At 42.0% G+C, this 19,219-nt stretch overlaps 1 protein-coding gene across 8 annotated transcripts in view; it reads left to right on the forward strand.

The window, feature by feature from the left end:
- Positions 1–19,219, forward strand: part of Osbpl10 (oxysterol binding protein like 10) — a 293,822-nt gene that overhangs the window by 231,406 nt on the left and 43,197 nt on the right. For all 8 annotated transcript variants that reach the window (XM_087182162.1, XM_004857821.4, XM_087182164.1 and 5 more), the window contains one exon: positions 1,052–1,206. In XM_087182162.1, the coding sequence (XP_087038288.1) occupies positions 1,052–1,206 (155 nt within the window). The remainder of the gene's footprint in view (positions 1–1,051; positions 1,207–19,219) is intronic.

A 19,219-nucleotide genomic window follows, 5' to 3' on the forward strand; every position in this document is an offset into this window, starting at 1 on the left:
AAATATTTTTGCATAAAAATGTACTTGAGTTGGATAGCACTACACACAGAAACTACACATGCACACGCACGCACACGTACAGCCCCTTCCTCTGCCCCTGTCATTTTGCTCTGGTCAACCAGATTCCCTTGGGGTCTTCAAAGTTTGGGATACTTGTAGATTTTTTTTTTTGGTAACTCCAGTGAGATGCTTGATGGATTACTTTAGGGATGAAACACCTGAGACCCTGAAAGGTTGAGTTCTCAGCCACAAAGTGAGTTTCTACTTCAGCCTATCTTTTCTCCGTCATTTATTCTTTCTCCTCAATGGGAATAGAATCTCCAGAGTGGAAATCGGCAGAATTTCTCATGGTAGAATTGTCGTAGGGTAAAGAAATTCTCCTCTGGCCACTTCTGCCCTCATTAGTAAGCATAAAAAGATAAGCCATAATAAAATATGACTCTTAACATATAGTATTAAAAGAAAAAGTCTCCCTCCCCAAGGGCCTGAAAATACTTTTGGTTTACCAGATTGGTGTTTATTAAAGCATTTCTTGCTATAATAAATGAATGTGTTGGCCCTAAGTGTGGGGCTTCCTGATGTCTGTCACACGTACCTGGCCATATCCGACAGCAGGGGCATGGTTGTGTGACCACACTGTAGGCATCTCTTCTGAGCCAAGATTATCATGGAAGTTGCCATTTATACCATATTTTGGGCAGCCTAGTTTTGATAAAACCTAACTTTTGGTTTTTATAATGAATATTTGAAAATATATTTGAAAGGCTAAAGAAGAAAAACACCCTTATCTGACATTGGTATTGTTGGAAATTGTTTCTGTCCAGGGCGGAGGATAGAAGGAATCTGTGATGATTCTGATCCTGATATTACACAAGCTCATTAATGTATGATCAGAAGCTACACTTAGTACATCCTTTAAAACAAACCCCACCACGTATTACACTCGACCCATGTGAAGTAAGTCTCCTCCTACAGTGAGGTGCAAATATTTCATGAGCTATGAATGTTTAATTTGGAAAATACTTGGCATCATTCTAGGTCTTTATTTCAGAAAACATCCTGGGATGGCATGGGTCCAAGTCACATTCCACAGAGCAGCTGAAAAATGGGACACTTGGCTCTTTACCATCAGCCAGTGCCAACATAACCTGGGCAATTTTACCAAATTCCACTGAGGATGAACAAACCTTACAGCCGGAGCCAGAGGTAAGCTAGCCGTCCTCTCTTAGTGCATTCATGGCTTGTGTTATTGCTTGTTCAGAAATATAGTAATTATATTTGTAACTTGCTCATCTCTTTGTTTTAAGAGGAGACAAATAATCAAATGGAAGAATTGCCTGGAGAGACCAAATTGGCTCCATGCTTGCCTGGCACTTCTTATTCCTTATGTCTGGCAGCTGCCGTGGGTAAATTGCATTCTTCCAAATGAGGAATCTCCTAATTTCATTGAAATGGGAGGCATTTTAACTTCAAATGGGAGAAATTCTAACAGACCCATTAAAATGATGCCTATTGACATGATGGGAGCAGTTACAATATATTATGTCGCTCCTCTGAATAATGGCTTCTTCGTGTGGTTTGTGCTAATAAAAGCTCCTGCCTCACATGCTCGATTCCTGCATGCTATTGAATCAGCCAGAGTCTGTGGGGTGGTGGCCAAGACTCTCTGTGTAGGAATTGTACTGTAGCCCAGCTCAGGCTGCTGAGGGTAGTTGTCCTGCCTTGTCTCAGAGGAGCGGCCCCTGCGGTTCTTGACCACTAGCTAGGTCCCTGCAGCCCCCATGGACTCTGCCATCTGCTGCCACAGCTCTGCTCTCCTAGCTCTGCCTCTTAAGTGGCAGTTGGAAGGGCACCAAATGCAGGGATTCCTTTTGTCAATTTTACTTTGTGTCAGGAGTGAATTTTTGTATTTCTCTTTCCTTTGATGTTCATGTCCTCTTGAGATGGTCTCTTGAACCAGGCCAAGACCAACTTGAACCATCTGTTCTAAGTTATTCTTAATTTCAGTTGAAATCATTTTTGTCTGAAAATTGTGGACCATTACAATAGCTGTTTTGTAAGGTTGAAAGCCCTAAGGCTGCTTCTTCCATCAGGTAGTCATAGTTATCGATTGAAATTTTTCTCCAAGCTTCCTATGATTATATTCTCTAACAGTGACTTAGTAGCACAGTTCTTACAAAGAAGCTATCAGTCTGCCTACAAGTATTTCATTAGCTTCTTTAAGAGGCCTTAGCACGGAGTGAAGTGAATAGGGGATGTAAAATTTTGAAAGGCATTTGGCCTGTAACCACGGAGCTGCTGTGTAAGTGAATTGCAGGTAAGTTGCCAACTGTGTCCATGGTAGGAGCCCTGCTGTCTCCTTTCGAGGGAACTGAGTGGGTTGGGTTTTGAGGATGGGGTGCCTGGCTGTTAAAGGATTGAAAGAAATACTGTACAATGTCTTTTATTCTCTCTACAAGCAACCTGGGTGTGATTAGGGGTGTCTTACCACAGTGAGTGTGTTCAAAGGCTTGCTCTACAGGGAAATGAAGAGTAGAGAAGTGAGTTATTAGATCTTTAGTAATCTTGGTTTAGATCCTCATTCCTTGCAGCCGCCTTTGGCTAAACTTAACAGGGGCCATAACCTAATAAACCTACTCATGGGGGCTGGTGATGTTCCTTACTCTTAATCCTTCTTACTATTTCTGCTGCTTTTCTCAAATAGGTGCTTCCTCTGACAGCTGAAGCTGGAGAGACTGGGTCTGTTGTTTGTAATACAGTTGTCACTCACTCGCCCCACCAGTCAGTAGCATTGGTAAAAGGTAGCATGTAATTGTCTATAAGAAATAAGTAGCTCCTAAGTTCAACTTTTTAAAGATATCTTCAAGGAGAAGAGCTTTTGCCATTAAGTTGGAACCGTTATTAACTTCTGGTTGTCATTTTTATCATTATTCATTCTGTCAGAGCAATATAAAGTATTGCTCAGTGATATAAAGTATTGTTCAGTGATTCCTTCTAGCAGTGAGAGACTTATGAGGTGGGAGGGTGTTTTGATGGTTTTCTGAACAGGGAGAATTAGTATTTTGCCAAAGACTGTCATTGTTTCAGTGACAGTGCTAGTATATGATTCTCAAAACCCAAACAGCTAGTGTTGCTTGGACACTGTTTTTCTTTTTAGCCCATTGTACTTTGCCACCTTTTTTTTTTTAATTGTCTTAATAATTGAAGAAACTAGCAAAATCCACCCAGTAGTTTTACTGTCAGAAAAAGGAAAATGTTTCCATTGCCTCCCTTCTGTACAATATGGAGAAATAACTCCAGAAGGAACTAAGTGAAATTCTTACAGGCTGAAAATTCCGTAGGAGAGGGTGCCTTAATCCTCTTGATATACAGAATATAGTTATGTGAGCAGTTATTGGGGAACTAATTTTAAGAATTATAGTTATTGTGGTACATTAGCTAAATAAACTATTTTCTCCTAGTTTGTTGTTCCATCATGTTTTAGGTCCTTGGGAATGATGATTGGGATTCAAAATGTTCCTCCCCGCTCTTGGTTTGGGATAACCTACATGTGGGGAACAAATTTTCTTTTCAAGCTTAGGTCGTTTAATTCCCAGCAGAACAAGAACACCAAGAATAGTGTTATAAGGGAACTGTGGTTGCTGTTATCAAATGCAGTGATTTTAACTTTTTATTCTCCTGGGGCTAGAACTAAATGTGAAAATGAAATACTCTTCCATACTGAAATGAGTTAGGGTCTTGGTTTCATCCATTAGTAGAACAATTTTTCATCTCTATAACAGCATGTGAAATTTAAGTTTAGATAGAAAAAGGATTTTGTTGTGGTTTCTTTATTGAATAACACCTTGTTTTAGGACAAGGAGAGTGATTGGGGTCCATACTATGGACTGGCTCTCTGTACCTTCTTTCCGCTTTCTGGGCCTCCCTACTTTGGTCCTGGGGACTGAACCCAGTACCTGGCCATGCTAAGCACAAGCTGGGCCACTGAGTGTGCACCCCTAGCCCAATTCCACCCTCTTAATTGGAAAGATTGGAACCCAACGTCTCCATGTCCCCGACTTTCTCACAGCTGGATTCCCAACTGCATAACAGTGAGTGTGTGTGTGGTTTAGAAGACCAAGTTCCTACCGGTGCCCCTGACAGGCAAGGTCAGGGAGGCCCTAGCATTCAGCGGCAGTGGTGGTGGCCTCCCTCGTTCTGTGGCCTTAGTCCCATCTGCCTAGGCATGTGAAGGTGGCCTCCTGAGGTTTGGTTCACAGCTATGTACCGTGGTTTGTCCTCAGATTTAATAGCCTAAAGCTCCCCTGACTTCTCTAGCCCTTTCAGTGATTTCTGTAAAGCCTGGATTCCTCCATCAAGTTCCTTTCTGACTGAAATCCCTGGAGTAGTTTCTGTTTCTGGCTGGGCTGTTGGCATGAGAGAGCACAGTGTGAAGTAGAGACCATCCTGGGTAGCTTCTCACCTGTGATCACACATACTCACCTTCCTGGGGATGTAGTTGAGGAACAAAAATCTTACAATTTGTTTTAGAAGTCTTTTTTTTTTTTTTTGCTTTGGTTTTTGGTACCTGGGATTGAACTCAGGACCTTGCACTTGCGAGGCAGGCGCAGTGCCACTGAGCTAAATCCCCAGTCCTGAAATCATGTTTATTAAAGCATAATTCATAAACAATGTAGTTCGGCCTTTTAAATTCACTTTTGTCAGTTATAACAGATCAAATAGTTCTGTCACTCCTAATTCCCTTTTGTCCCTTTATAGTCAGCTCTTCCCACCCCTCAGCCCCCTGTCCTTGGCAACCACTGGTCACTTTCTTTCTCTGTAGCTCTGCCTTTTCCAGAATGTCCCTGAAATAGAATCATGCAGTATGTAGCATCATGCATTTGACTTCCCTTAGGTGTCACCTGAGTCACACCAGCTCATTCTTTTTGAGTTGGGGGAATTGCCATTGGATCAGTTTTTCCATTCAGTAAGTGGAAAAATATATGGTAAACTTTAAAACTTTATCCTCCATGGATAAGTTGGACAAAGAGCAGCAGTTGTGTTATTTGAGAAAATTTAGGCTCCCAGACATCCTCCCCAGGCCTCAGGAGAATCAGTATTATTAGTCCCTCCATGGGAGACCCTTAGAGGATTTTTAAGCCCATTGTCAAGAGCACACTGTTGACTCTGATTAAGCTCTGTGGTGAGTGTCCCAGTTAGCAGCTTTGCCTGGTTAACCAACTAGGTTGCAGGGCTGCAATGCTATGGAGACAGCACTCCCAGATCCAGCAGGGTTAGAAAGACTTCTCATAGTGTAAGTCCCCAACTTACCAACATTTGAGTTCTGAACTTCCACAACTCAGTCGCCAAAACAGCTCACATGTCTGCCGGACATTGTCACAGTTGTGCTGCTGTGTGCTTACTGTACAGTGAGGTAGTGTACAGTTGTACAGTGCTCAGTCAGAGCCCAGGATGTCCAGAAGCAAGAGGAAAAGCAATGGTGATGGAAGGGGGCCTGCTAGCAAGCACAAAGCAGCAACCATGCAAAGTAAGTAAAAATAGAGATTGGACCAAGGTGGAAAGATGGTAGATGTCACTCATTCTTATTACATGAGTCATTCAGCCACTGGCACAATTCTAAAGAATAAGGACAAGATCATGGGATGTGTGAAGGCTGCTGTGCCAAATGAAGTCAACAATAATATCCAAGAGCGTGGAACAGTGATAGAGATGGAGAAACTTCTCAGCATGTGGATGCAGGATATCAGCATCAGTGTCGAGTCCCACTCAGTTTAATGCTTATTCAAGAAAAAGCTAAACGCCTGTTTGAGGACTTGAAGAAAAAGGGGTGAGCAAGGTGCATTTTTTACCTAAGACTCTTTGTCGGACTTATGAATGAATCTGACTTACAAGTAACATTCTCCCACAAGGGAACTTGTTTGTAAGTTGGGGACTTAGTGTAATGTCCACGTATACAGAGTACTAGATCAGCATATAAGTTAGCCACTTGGACTTTGGTTAGAAAAATGCACAATTGAATTGTCAAATAAGCAAGTTATATTTCCCCCTTCTCCAAAAGAGGAAAATTGTTTTTGAGGATAAAACAATGAGACTAAGTTCTCCAAGAAGAATTTTCATGCACTTGGTTGAATGGTCATTTTACTTCTGGACTTTGGAATCATTTAACATCTTAGAGCTGTCAATTTGAAATTCTCTTGACATTCCGCTAGAAGCCTGACCAGAACAATCCCCTCAACCATTCTTATCTCTTTATTCTTCATTTCCCACACATCAATGTATAGGTAGATGTTGATTGAGGCAGTATCAGGTGTCGGATGGTGATAGCATTTTGAAGATAAGCAAGGTGTATATTGTCTTCATTCTTTATATAATTCTTTTAATGTAAACTTTCAATTTGTGTTCAAAATACTTGAAGCATCTTTATTGGTTGTCAACAGTTTGACTAAGGAGGGAGGCAATTATCGCTGATTTATAATGATTGAAAATCACTTTATTGAATTCTAGGATGAACTCAGGGAATTTAATTCCAAATGGAATTGCTATATAGGAAATGTTGATTACATTTAAGATTTGTTACAAGTAAATTTGTGTGTGATTGGATTATCCTCACCCACTCAGTTCTCCTCCCATCAACACAATAGCTTGTTTGTTTCTCCTCCCTGGATTCTGTAGAACAAACTTTTTTATCTTTGAGTAATGACCCTTTTTGGTTTGTTCTTTTGTTTTTTGTGATGCTGGGGATTGAACCCAGGGCCTTATGCAGACCATGCTCACGTTGTGCTTGTGAGCTACACCCCCAGCCTTTGAATCACTTAATCTTAGGATAGTCTTTAGGGGTCAAATGGCCATTCCCCAAATTGGAGTGGCTGACTGATTAGCCGCGCATCACATGACTGGTCAGCGGTAGAAATAAAATTGATACCTGGACTGCTTTCTTTTTATGATGATGCTTTTTCCTTTATACCAAACCATTCTCTGTTGGGTGAGATTCTTTCAGCTGCAAGTAACAGAAAATCTAACAATTAGTACTCAAGAAATAATACATTTAAATTTCTCACGCACCAATTCTAGCAGTTGGTGGTCCTGGGTTTGGTGCAGCAAATCACGTTTGCCTTGAAGATACAGAGCTCTTCCTTTATCCCTGCTGTTGGCTTTTTATTCTTGTGGTTGTCACTTCGTGGTTGCAGGTTCATGGCTATCATTCCAAGCATTGCCTCGCCACATCACATTCTTTAGAAGGGAGACATGGGGTCTAGTCTTAAGACTCTTTATTAGGGAAGGAAGACCTCTGGCACACTTCCCCTATTACATCACAGTCAGAACTGGCCTGGCTCTCACACCTCCTCAAGGCCTGTAACTGATAGTGGGTAACTGGATTTTCGTGAGTGTTCCTCCCTTCCTGTGAAGAAGTGTGCCTTGCCTGAGACCAAAGGTCGCTCAGCTCACAGAGAGCCCAGAATTGAGTTTCTGTTAGCAGTGAAGAAGAGGGACATGGCCTGTAAGTGGAAATAGATCCTGTTACCTTATGGATTTCCAAGTCTATCCTGAGCAGATTGTTCTTATGGAGTGCTTGCCTTCAGGTCCCCATTTCATTTATACATCAAATTCTTTGAGGGCAGGTGCAGTGTCTTATTGCTTTGTAGAGACTATAGAATAGGAAAGTACTATGCATGTAGTAGATACTCCACAAATATTTGAAGGAACAAACGGAAGTGATAAGGCCCGTTGGTAGTGTTTTTTATTACAGGGCATGTTCTGCTCTTCTCATCTTTATTATGTGCACCTAGAGGGTCCATAAACCCCAATAGGAGGAACTCTAATATGTTGGGTGGCATGTGGCTTACATAGGCTGCTGTGATAGAAGATTTATTAATGGTCTGCAGTTCTCCTGGCTGAAGATGCTCCTATTTGTTGGTCCATTTCTAGCTGTTGGTCTTGACCACTTACTCAGTAGGTACTAGATGGGGCTGGTTAGGAGTGGAACTCATAACCTTTCGGAAGAACCATGAGGGCATCCCATGGAGGAATAGGTAATGACTTGATCATCAGGATTTCTTCTTCTCTTCTGGCGGCTGGCCTCCCAGGGAATGTAGTCCTTCAGGTGAATATAGAAGATACTTCTAGCTATCAGACCCTCAGGACTCATTAAAAACCAGATGGATCCAGGTTGTTGCTTTTGCTTGAAAACACGCTGCTCATTCATTAGTTTGTGGTCCAGTATCATAAGGCAGTGACCATCTACTCATTTATTCATTCAAGAAGTATAAATTAAGCTCCTAGTACATGCTGGCTGTTGGCGCCCTCTTTAGTTTAGCATATTTTCACAACCCAGTTTCTTCTGTGCTTATTTCATAAATTATTTACATCTTGAGATTGGAAGCAGGAGAAATGGCTGAGGGATGTTTCCGAGATTGGGATGCCACGGCTGTGTAGGTGCCGGCCCGATGTGGCTGTGGGTCTCCCTGTGGCCTCCAAGCAGTGAAGATGACCATGTGTGAGGTGCCAAGGAGTGGGAAGGTGTTTCGTGGTATTCAAAGAAGCTGTACTTGTGCCTTCCATGGCTAAGAGCTCCTTTTAGTTTTGCAAAATAGCATTTTCCGGTCTCCCTGCTGCCCCCCCCCCAAATGTACTGTGAATGGAACCCAGAGCTTCTTACCACTGAGCTACAGTCCCAGCTCTTTATTTCTCCTTACCAACTGAACAACAATTACACACGAACCTAAGCCCCGTGTGTGTTTTTAAAGAACTTCTTGGACGTGGCTTCTGCAGCTTTCATGAGCTCTCTGCCTGTAAGGCATGATGGTCTATTTTCCTGTGTGGCTTTGGGGGATTAATTTCAGTTTATGCTACTTTCTCAAGGTCCTCTTCCTCTCTGTCTCCATTTCCCTTTTTTTCCTTTTTGTCAGTGGCGATAAAGTTTTGTCTTCTGGGCTAAGTGTTGCCTTTATGAGAAAGGAGAATTTAGTGGAGAGTCCCAAATCATGGCTTTGCTGGTGGGATGTTCTGGAGCCTTTGGTGAGTTTGACACTGGGTTGAGTGTTTGGGAGCAGCCTCAGGAGCGTTCACCAGGGGGCTCTCTTCTCTCCCCTCTGCCAGGCCAGAGTGGCATTGTGACATAAATACACATCACACCCTTGGAGGCATAGCCACCTTGGATTTGCCAATTGTGAACTGGAACCCTATTAAAAAAGTCAGCACCATTCACTGTAATCTCTCCTGTTCTGTAGCAGTGCCCAAAGGATTAAGCACTTTGAACCTGGTGAATGGGAAGGGATTAAAGCACCTGAGTGTCTCACGGATTTTCCCTCCCTCTTCCCCCTTTCTCCTTTCTTTTCCGTCATTCCTATTGCCTTGAAGGGGAACGTCATATCTGAGTGAAAGGTGAACTTTGAAGAGGTTATAGTGACGTGGTAGAAAAGTTTTTAGTATTCTGTTGTTTTGGTTACTTTCCCCTGTATAAATGAGGCCCCCAGATTTCACAACTCCCCTCCTTCCCCCTTGGTTGCCGGGACCTATGAAATAATACCAGCAGAAATGAGCTTTGCACGATCTGCCTGGCTTACATTTTTATTTGCCCACAACGAAGAACTATTCCCGAGGTGATTTATATGCTGGCTCCAATGACATTCATTTTCTAAAGATGAAGAGTCAACGATCAGAGATTTATGATCTTGGGGAAAGAACATTATGGAAAAAGAGTGTAAAATATTTCTCTTGTATGCTTTGGGCTTTGCCTCAGTTAATTGATGAGTTCTTGTATCCCTTTAGCGGTTTGAATTGAGACTTGTAGCACTGCAGAGGCTTGGTTGTACGTTTGTAGTGTTTGCGTAGTGATGGTGGTGTGGGCAATGAGGAGGAAACAGAGGATGTGTGTGAGCAAAGCAGTGAGCCGTGGAAGTCTGTAAACTCTGGTGGCAGTGTTCAGACCCCACCTGGGCAGCCCCTTCTCTAATGCTCGAACACACTCTGCCAGCAGCTGCTGGGCTACCCATACCATCCCCAACCTCCCCAGGACCCTAGGGCTCCGAGACCTGCAGGTGCTGGCTTAGCCAGGACCAAGTCGGCAGGCTCTGTGAGGAGAGTGCTGTCAGGTGACACGTGGTGGTGCTCTGTCTTCCCTGTCACCGTCTTTTTCCTCCCGCTGAGGACAGTGCACACTCATCCCATCCCAGGGCTCTGGCCCCTTTCTTCTGCCTTGTAACATGCACCTATGAGCTAAGCATATATGCCACACTGTCCTATGATGCATGCTGCTCTTTCTTGGCTACAAAAGTCCTAATAAATGACCTCATTACTAACATGCATAAAGACTGGCAGAATATAGCCATGTGAAGGAGAAGAAAGTGTTCCTCAAATTGCCCCAAATCTCCAATCATATTTTCCTTTATCCTCTCATCAGAATTGTTTTCCTTTCAAAATACTAAGAAATGAGCTGGACCTGGTAGCACATGCCTGTAATCCTAACACCCTGGGAGGCTGAGGCAGGAGAATCACAAGTTCGAGCCCAGCCTGAATGTCTTGGACCTTGTTCCAAAATTTAAAAAAAAGGTTGGCTGTGGGGAGGAGCTGGGGATGTGCCTCAGTGTGAAGGCCTTAGGTTCAGTCTCCAGCATTGCATAAACAAAAGTGCAGTGGTACCTTGGGTCACGAACACTTTTGTTTGTGAACTCTGTATCAGATGATGCACATGAACGTGGCCATCTTCTCTTCCAGAATTGTGGAATGAATTGTTTGTGAACAGAGGCACCACTGTGTCAAGTGGAGGATCAGATCTCAACTTTATTATAGCACATGGCTAATACTGAACCCATTCTATGGGTTTAGAAGAGCTTGTGAGTTACTCCAGAAATGGACCTATCCCTATAATGACATTCTGTTTTGGAAAATGTGTTTGGGATCCCAAACATCTTTTCAATTGTTTATATACTAGAGTGTAGAGCTAGCTTATAGTGCTGGCTTAGAAGAACTACGTTATGTAATTGAAGGAGAAAATTACTCCTTTGTGGCACATGAACTTTTCTCATAGTAGATTAATACCGTTGCCCTGTATTGCATTGAGAGAAGATACAGAAACAAGAAAGGATATACTTTTTTATGGTTTATTTTATGTTTACCTGCATTTAATAAATTTTTAGTGCTATGAACTTCATTTGAAATGGCATCTTTTATAGAAATCTCCATAATGGGGGCCTACATGCCCATTTTAAACATTCCCCTGCCTGGTGAGTCCTCCTGTCCTGCAGGAATAGGTGTTCATAACAGCAACTGAGCAAGCCTTAGCAGAAGCGTTTATTCGCCCAAGCCCCCACATTGCAAAATCTTTTGTTCATATTCTTGGAAGACACAGGTTTGTTTTTTTTTAAAAGAAGCAATCAATTGGTAGGATATAAACCACAAAATAAAAGAAGGGAAGATCCTGTTTGGGATTATTTGGATGTAAGATGAGTTTAAAAGTTCTTCAACGTCCCAGAGGTATTTCGTTAAGTGTAATTAAGTGACTGGATTTTAGGATGGTGGGAATGAAGCCAGTATTCTCTCGCTTCTATTAAGCATTTTGCTGTTTTGTCACTTGAAGCTGTTGCTTGGTGGGGGTGGGGATTAGTCCGATATCTTTTTGGAGTCCCAGCTGTGGAATCTGACAGTGCTTTGAACCCAAGCTCTCATGATTACTACCTGTGAGATCCAGAGCATGCATATTATCGGTGGTCATAGCAGTAATTTCCTGATGGCAGTGTGGTGACAGTTATGAGAACATATATTTCCAGGGTTCAGCTCAGTGCCTGGAACTCAGCAAGTCTGTCCTTATTAAAATTGTTCTTTGGCCCAGCTTGCTTACCCTCATTTGTAGATAGGAAGTGTCTGGGGGACCCTTCGGAGCATTTGTTGCTACACTATCTGCGGTTCACTTGTCTTCCAGAGGAGTATTCTGGTTGTAAATATTGACACATGCTGTTTGCATGGTGTGGCATGATTTACAAAGGGCCTCTCGGCTGGAGGTGTAGCTCAGTGATAGAATGCTTGCTTACCGTGCACGAGGCTGTGGGTTTGATGCACTGCATAAACAAACCAACAAATATCAAAGGCAAAAAAAAAGAAAGGAAAAGGACTTCCATTAATAATTTTTTTTCAAATATGGCTTCTCCACATGTAGCTAATTTAATAATCATCGAGGAAGTTTTGATGCTGCTGTCTTGCCTGGGTTTCTCTGAGGAAGTCTAAAATCACTTGGCCAGTTAACAGTGCAGGCCCAGGGTGGAAGCACTTGTAGGTAGGTTGAAGTTCACAGGTTTGTACAGCAGAAGAAGTCTGGAGTGTGCAGAAATAAAGAAGTAGGTTGTATTAGTTTCCTGTTGCTGCTGTAACAAAATAGTACAACTCTGTCATCGTAGGGTTCCATAAGTGAACGCCTGAGCCAGTGCTGTTCTTTCTGGAGGTTTGAAGGGAGAATCTGTTTGCTTGGTTTTTGCAGCTTCTAGAGGGTGCCCAGGTTTCTTGGTTTCGGGCCCCATCCTCTATCTTTAGAGCCAGGAGCCTTGTATCTCTTTGATCCTGCTTTCATAGTCCTTTCCTTCTCCCCGGCTTCTCTCTTCACTTTCTTCTTTCCCTTTAAGCACCCTTAAAGATTGCATTGAGCCTACCTAGATCATCTAGAACAGTCTCCTTAATTCAAGGCCAGCTGATTATTCCCTGGTGCCATCTGGCCCAACATCCATGGCCCTGGGAATTAGGACTTAGACATCTTGGGGACAGCATTCTGCCACTACAGCAGGTGCGTTGGCTGGGTCACAGGATGCATTGGGTGGACAGTGGAAGTGAAACCAGGATCGTCCTCTAGCCTGAAATTGAGCAAGTTGTTAAATTGCTCCCTTTGAGGAAAGCATGGCTCAGCTGGATTCTTTATTAGGAGAAAAATAACTGGCTGTGCTTTTTGTACATGGTGAAACCTTTTCAAACTTGTTTTTCCCAGTCTACCACTGCTTGTCACCCCACCTCTTCCCACTGCCCCTGAGAGCCTCAGAAGTAAGCCAGATGTGAAACCAGAATGTCTCATCTTTGACAGTTCAAACATTTTGCAGCTTGACAGAGAAAGAGTTTTAAAAATTGCTGTAAAACAACATTATATTTTTAAAAAATAGTGTGGAGCTTGTACAAAGTCAAAAATAAAAATTCACTTTAGCAGACTTTGTGATGTTCACCTTAGTAAGGGCTGCAGTGTGTCTGTCCCGGAATTTGCCCAACCGATACATATACATTTATCATTTTAAAAGCCTTTTTACTCCAGTGGACTCACATTATAGGTAATGTTCTATGCTTTTTAATTTAACAGTGTCTCTTAGCTATCTTTCTATGTTAGTATGTAGAGATAATTTGCATTCTTTTGAGCAGCTTCAAAGCCATTCTGTTCAATGAATGTCTTCTAATTCATGGAGTTATATATCATATTTTATTTAGCTTGTAATTAACCTGCCTCGAGGAGAAATATTTAAGATGTTCAGTTTTTCACTACTACACATTGTGCTCTACATATATTTTTGTACACGTGTGCAAACCTAATGTAAAAAAACTTCCTAGTAATGCAATACAAGTGAAATTCAGGCAACAAATGTGAGAATTTAAAATGTTAATAATTGTTACCAAAATGCCCTCTAAGATGAAGCTGAATTTATACTCCTTGAACAATGTATGGGGACTGCTGTCGTCCTGTACCTTTGACATTGAAGAATGACGATCAAGCATTTGATATTTTTTTTTTTAGATGAGCAGTGGTATCTTGCTTTTAATTTCTATTTTTATAATTATGGGTAAAATTGAGTATATTTTCACATATTTGTTAGCTATAGTATTTCTTTTGGCTTTAATGTCTTGTTCATAGCTGTTACAAATTTTTTAATTGGGCTGTTGAATTTTTTTTTTTTTTTCAGTACTGGGGATCGAACCTCAGGAACTTGCGCTTGCAAGGCAGGCACAGTGCCACTGAGCTAAATCCCTGGGCCTTGAATTTTCAATTAATATTCTCCAAGCCTTCTTTATATCAAGCCATGAACATTTTCCCATGTTTAGTTGCACTTGTGGAGGTCAGAAGCAGTGACAACAATCCTGATTATTGTAAAATGTTTTCACATAGCAACTCTGTAGTTGACACATTTAGGAGTCCTTTTGTAATTTAGTGTTAATTTAAAATTAGGTTCCAAAATTTTGTGTCATTTTCTAGGAACACAGACTTGAATGAGCCCCCCAGGCAGGTCTGTGCATTAGCTGTCTTGTAGAGAGACACAGCAACTGTGGGAATATACACCAATGGATACACACATTGATCTGTCCTGGGGATGTCATCTAGCCAGAATTGAGCAGCCCCTTTGTTCAGAGAATTGCTATAGCCAGGTGTGGTGGTAATCCCAGCTCCTCAGGAGGCTGAGACAGGAGAGTCGTAAGTCCTAGGCCAGCTTGGGCAACTTGGTGAGAACTTGTCTCAAAAAGGACTGGGTAGTTCAGTGGTAAGGCACCTCTGGGTTCAACTCTCAGATCCATGGTACAGCTAGGGGGTGAGGCGGGAGGGTAAATATGAACTGCTTCATGGTGAGGCTATCATCTTCCTCTCATCTTCTTACTTGCCTGGCTCCTTGCTTGGAAGCAAATAACAAAATGTGTAGAGATGCATTCTATAGAAGTTTGGACCTTCTATTCCCATCTAGGATCTGGTGTTGCAGGGTTTTTGTTTGGTTTTGGTAGTGGGCATTGAACCCAAGGCCTTCATACTGAACTATATCCCCAGCCTTTTCCATTTTTTGAGATGATGTCCCTAAATCGCTGTCTTACCCAGGCTGGGCTTGGACTTGGAATTCTCTTGCCTTGGCCTCCCAGAGTGCTGAGATTCTAGGCAAGCACTACCATGCCTGACTTGATGTCTCTTGCTTTTAAGGCAGTTTCATGTATTGTATTTGTCAATTTGGGAAAAAAACCAATAGTTCGGTTTCTCAAAAATGAAACACTTAATGATGGAAGTTGAACTTTTTTTAGTTTCAAAGACATTGGTTTGTGCATGACATGCTAAAATAAAAATACCCAGTTAAACGTCAATTTCAAATGAAGTGTCACATGCTGTGGGGTTAATTTGAAACTCATGGGGAATATGTGTTTCATGATCATGTTTTAGAAATGAGATGAAGATGTGTTGTTTAGGAATAGAGAATTCTGTCAAAATCTCTATGAAAATGACAAAATCCTAGCTTGGAGAGTCATCATCAACCTTTTTTTTTTCTTCTGCAGAAATAGAAATTCTGTGTATCAGAGTGATCCAAACAAACAAAAACCAAATTCAATATTTAGAGGAGTGGCAGTCCTGCCTAATTACATTTAGATCTTAAAATTCGTATTTTTCTTTTGGGGTTAACAATGATAATCCCACAGTTCTGATCATTAATGGTGCTACCACACATTGTTCACATTACCCTAAGATGTTTACAGCTGTCTCACAAGTTTCCCCTTGAAGCTTTCATTGAATGAGGCATTTGAGAGTAGGGCAAAGAAGAGCATGATAATGTGACACTTTTTAAAACAGAAGACATAGTGAGCCTCATTTGGATTTTATGGCAATGGAATAACATGAAAAAAATATGAATTGCTGCAATTACCCTCTTAGATCCTTTATTCAGTTCACATTTGAATAAGAGTTCAGGGAAACCTTCTTTTAATGTCCTCTGTCACAGTGGCTAGAAAAATGGACACATACAGTGCAAATGAAAAAGCAGAGGAAATGCCTGCTATTTGAGCCAAAAGGAATTGAGTGGGCTTTAGAGATTGTAGCTTTACCAGAGCGTTATTAGTGCTTTTGGTGTGTTTTTTTTTTCCCCTGCAAAACACCGGAGCCTGTTCTCTCCCAGATGCTTTTTCCTTGGTTTGTTAATATTTACAGAAACCGGAACGTAATTGGCATATACCAGAGCCATCGTTAAGAAAAATGCGAAGTCTAAAATTGCCTAAGCTTTGGTTGTTTCAGAAAATGCCCCGCTTTTTTTCTACATGTGGCACTAAATCATTGATTATTTGAGAGCCAGGAGATAATGCTCTAGAAATTCCACCTCCTGAAGTAAAAAAGTGTGAATTTGCTTGATTTTGATCCTTGGAGGCTGGGGTGCTACTGTGTATGTTATGTGCCTAGCACATTGAAAGTGCTCCATGAATGTCCCTTCTGTGTGGCCGGGAGAACATTATCTACAGAAGAGGCCTTAATGCACTTTGCTTTTTCCATTATTCATGATGCAATCCGTTTTGGCCTGCAAAGAACAGTAAACGGCCCTTGCTTTTAATGACTTGTAAACCAGAACTATTCTGTGGTTTGCAATACCCCTACTTATGTCCCTTACATTATTGCACCTTTCTGAAATTTCCATTGGAGAGAATCATTTGGGAATTTCCAGGTGAGAGAGAGAAATGATTAAAGTGGACAGATAAAATTCAAAGTCAGAACTGAATGACCACTCGGCATGGCACAGATGGAAATACAATCCCCTTTGTCCAGTCAGGGTTGATAGCTTTCTGACTCTGTTTTGGGGAGTCATCAAGTGTCATTTCTAGAACCTGGTCTAATGGAGGAAATAAGTGAGTGTATGGGAAAAGTTATTCAGTGTCTGCTTGGATCCCCCTGGTATCTAGCCCAGAGCTGCAGCCACCCTGACACTAGATCTGGACAGTCACCTCTGGGCATGCTCTTTCCTGGGGCCTGCGCTTCTCTAGGCTGCTGCTCCAGCCCCCATGGCCTGGGATGTTTCTAGCTGTGTTCCAACCCCAGGGCACATCACAGTTACCTAGGAGGGGACTCAACACGGCTTCTGCCAGGGAGAGGTGGACTGGAGGGAAAAAAGAGTCACTGTTCAGCAGGTGCCGTTTGCTTTGCAAGCTGGAAACATTCTAGAGATCTGTTGCACAGTATTGATACAGTTAATACTGAACTATATACTTAAAAACAGCTTTAAAGAAAGCAATATGTCAAAGCTCATGGAATTGTACCTAAGATCTGTACATTGTACTGGGTATAAGTTACAATTACACTTTACTTAAAATAATAGCTAAAAAACAAGTGAAAGTCTATGCCCCTGGCCCCAGGGTTTCTGATTCCATGTTGGGAGTAGGCCTGGATTTCCCAGCTCTGTCGAGTCGCAGTGATGCTGGCGCTCCAGGTCCAGGGCCCCATTAAGAGCTTTCGCCTGCCGCCACCCTGCATGCCCTCATTGTTTTGCATCTTTTTTTCTGTCTCTACCATAGAGTTGAGGCCCATAACTGTATAATTTTTGAGAATAACAAGGCAGTTTAGCAATTAGTGGTATTAAGTATAGAGTCTGAAAGAATCACTAATGTGGTACCATCGACTTCAGTCTCATGATGTTTATTTTCTGAATAAAGGCATTTACCATCTGCAGAATTAGAAGAAATCCATCTCCCAGCACAAAGCATACGTCAATAGTAATTTAAACTGGATATGGAAAGCCAAAATTCTATTCTCATCATGCACCACTGGTTACAATAGAAGTAAATCATAGGTAGTGGAATTCCTTTAAGTTTTTAGGCACAGAATCATTTTATTTACTACTGGCTACCTGACTACATTTCTCCATTTTATTTCTGAGATGGAAGCGTTTAGATTTTCAGAATCTATACTGAGCTTTACATTACCAAGAAGTTAAGAATAGTTAGATGTGACAGCAGCCTATGAATGACCCTGGCTAGGCTTACAAGAGAGTGGGGCTTCAGAGAAGGGGCAGATGCACCTGCCTGGGTTGTTAGAGTCATGTCATGGCATGGGTGCTGCTTTTGAAGAGCAATAATTGTGCAAGGAGTAGAGATGAACTGGGAGGACATTGAAACTTTAGAGCAACACACTCCAATAAAACTTGCTGTGATATGCTTCTCTTACATGAGAAACCCACCATACAGTTTAAAAAAGCAACATAAAAGACAATGGGAGATGAAGGAGTAGTCCTTTTGCAGACGGGAAAAGGATGGGGAGGGAGGGATAAAGTGGTAAGAAGTTATATGCATATGTACCAACTTACCACAATGAAGGTATGCATTATGTATCACAAAAATACTAATACAGATTTTTTAAAGAGCTTGCTGCATTGATGGAAATATTTTCTTTCAAAAGTATCCAGTATGCCAGCCACTAACCACATGTGGCTGCTGAGTACTCAAAATGTGGATAGTGTCATTTTTTACTAAATTTTAATTGTGTTTAATTTTAATTAAATAGGTACATGTGACTAGTTACTACTGTGTTGGACAGTGCAATTCTAGATAAATAGCATGAGAAGTAAGTCCAGTTCTCTGTCATCATTCCCCTCCACGCGGGTAGTGAAATCAATGGATGCTGCAGTTCTTTATGTAAAATGGCGCAGGCTTTGCGTATAACCTTCATACATCCTCACAGGCCACAGTCGGGACTTTGAGGTTTCTTCTGAATAAAGTGGGGGAGGGTTTTGCGCATAAGAGTGCCATGATGCACTTCATGGTTTGAGATGCTTTTTGGCAACCGTGAGGAGGTGTGCATGGTGGGGAGGGGCGAGGGAGACTGACTGGGAAGCTGTTGCCGTGATTAGGTGAGAGATGGCAGTGGTAGTGCCGGGCTGGTGCAGGCTATGAGAAGCGACCAGGTTTTGGATAGAATCTGCCTGGGAGAGCCAAGGATGCAGGGTTGTGACTGAGCCCTTGGAAGGCCAAAGCTGTCCTTTGCTGAGATGGGAAAGAGACTACATCTATCTTCAGAGACAGGAACCTTGTTGGCCCTGCTTTCCTGGTCATCTCTCTCTCTGACCTCAACCAGGAAAGAATCTACTTTTAGGGAGTTGTGTGATTATGTGAGGCCCACTGAGATAATCCAGGATAATGTCCTCATTTCAGTATCTTAATTTAATTGCATGCATACACTCTCCTTTGTCATGAAAGTAACTTACCTGCAGGTCCCAGAGATCAGGACCAGGGCATCTCTCCAGGGTCTGTTTTTCTCCTAGCCATGAACAGCTGCAAGGAGATATTGATTAGGCAGCTGATGTACAAATCTGGAGTCAGGAGAAGCCTGAGTTTGAGATATAAATTTTGAAATTGTCAGAGTATAAATTCTTTAAAGTCATGGGATCAGAGAGGCTCTTCAAGGGCTGAGTCAGGTTATCAGGCCAAGCAGCGTACCTGGTTTCAGCCAGGCCTTCCTGCAATACCACCGTCTCAG

The sequence above is a fragment of the Heterocephalus glaber genome, unplaced genomic scaffold (genome assembly GCF_053883595.1).
Source record: "Heterocephalus glaber isolate CG9 unplaced genomic scaffold, H.glaber_assembly_v1.0 deba00001472, whole genome shotgun sequence".
Lineage (NCBI taxonomy): Eukaryota > Metazoa > Chordata > Mammalia > Rodentia > Bathyergidae > Heterocephalus > Heterocephalus glaber.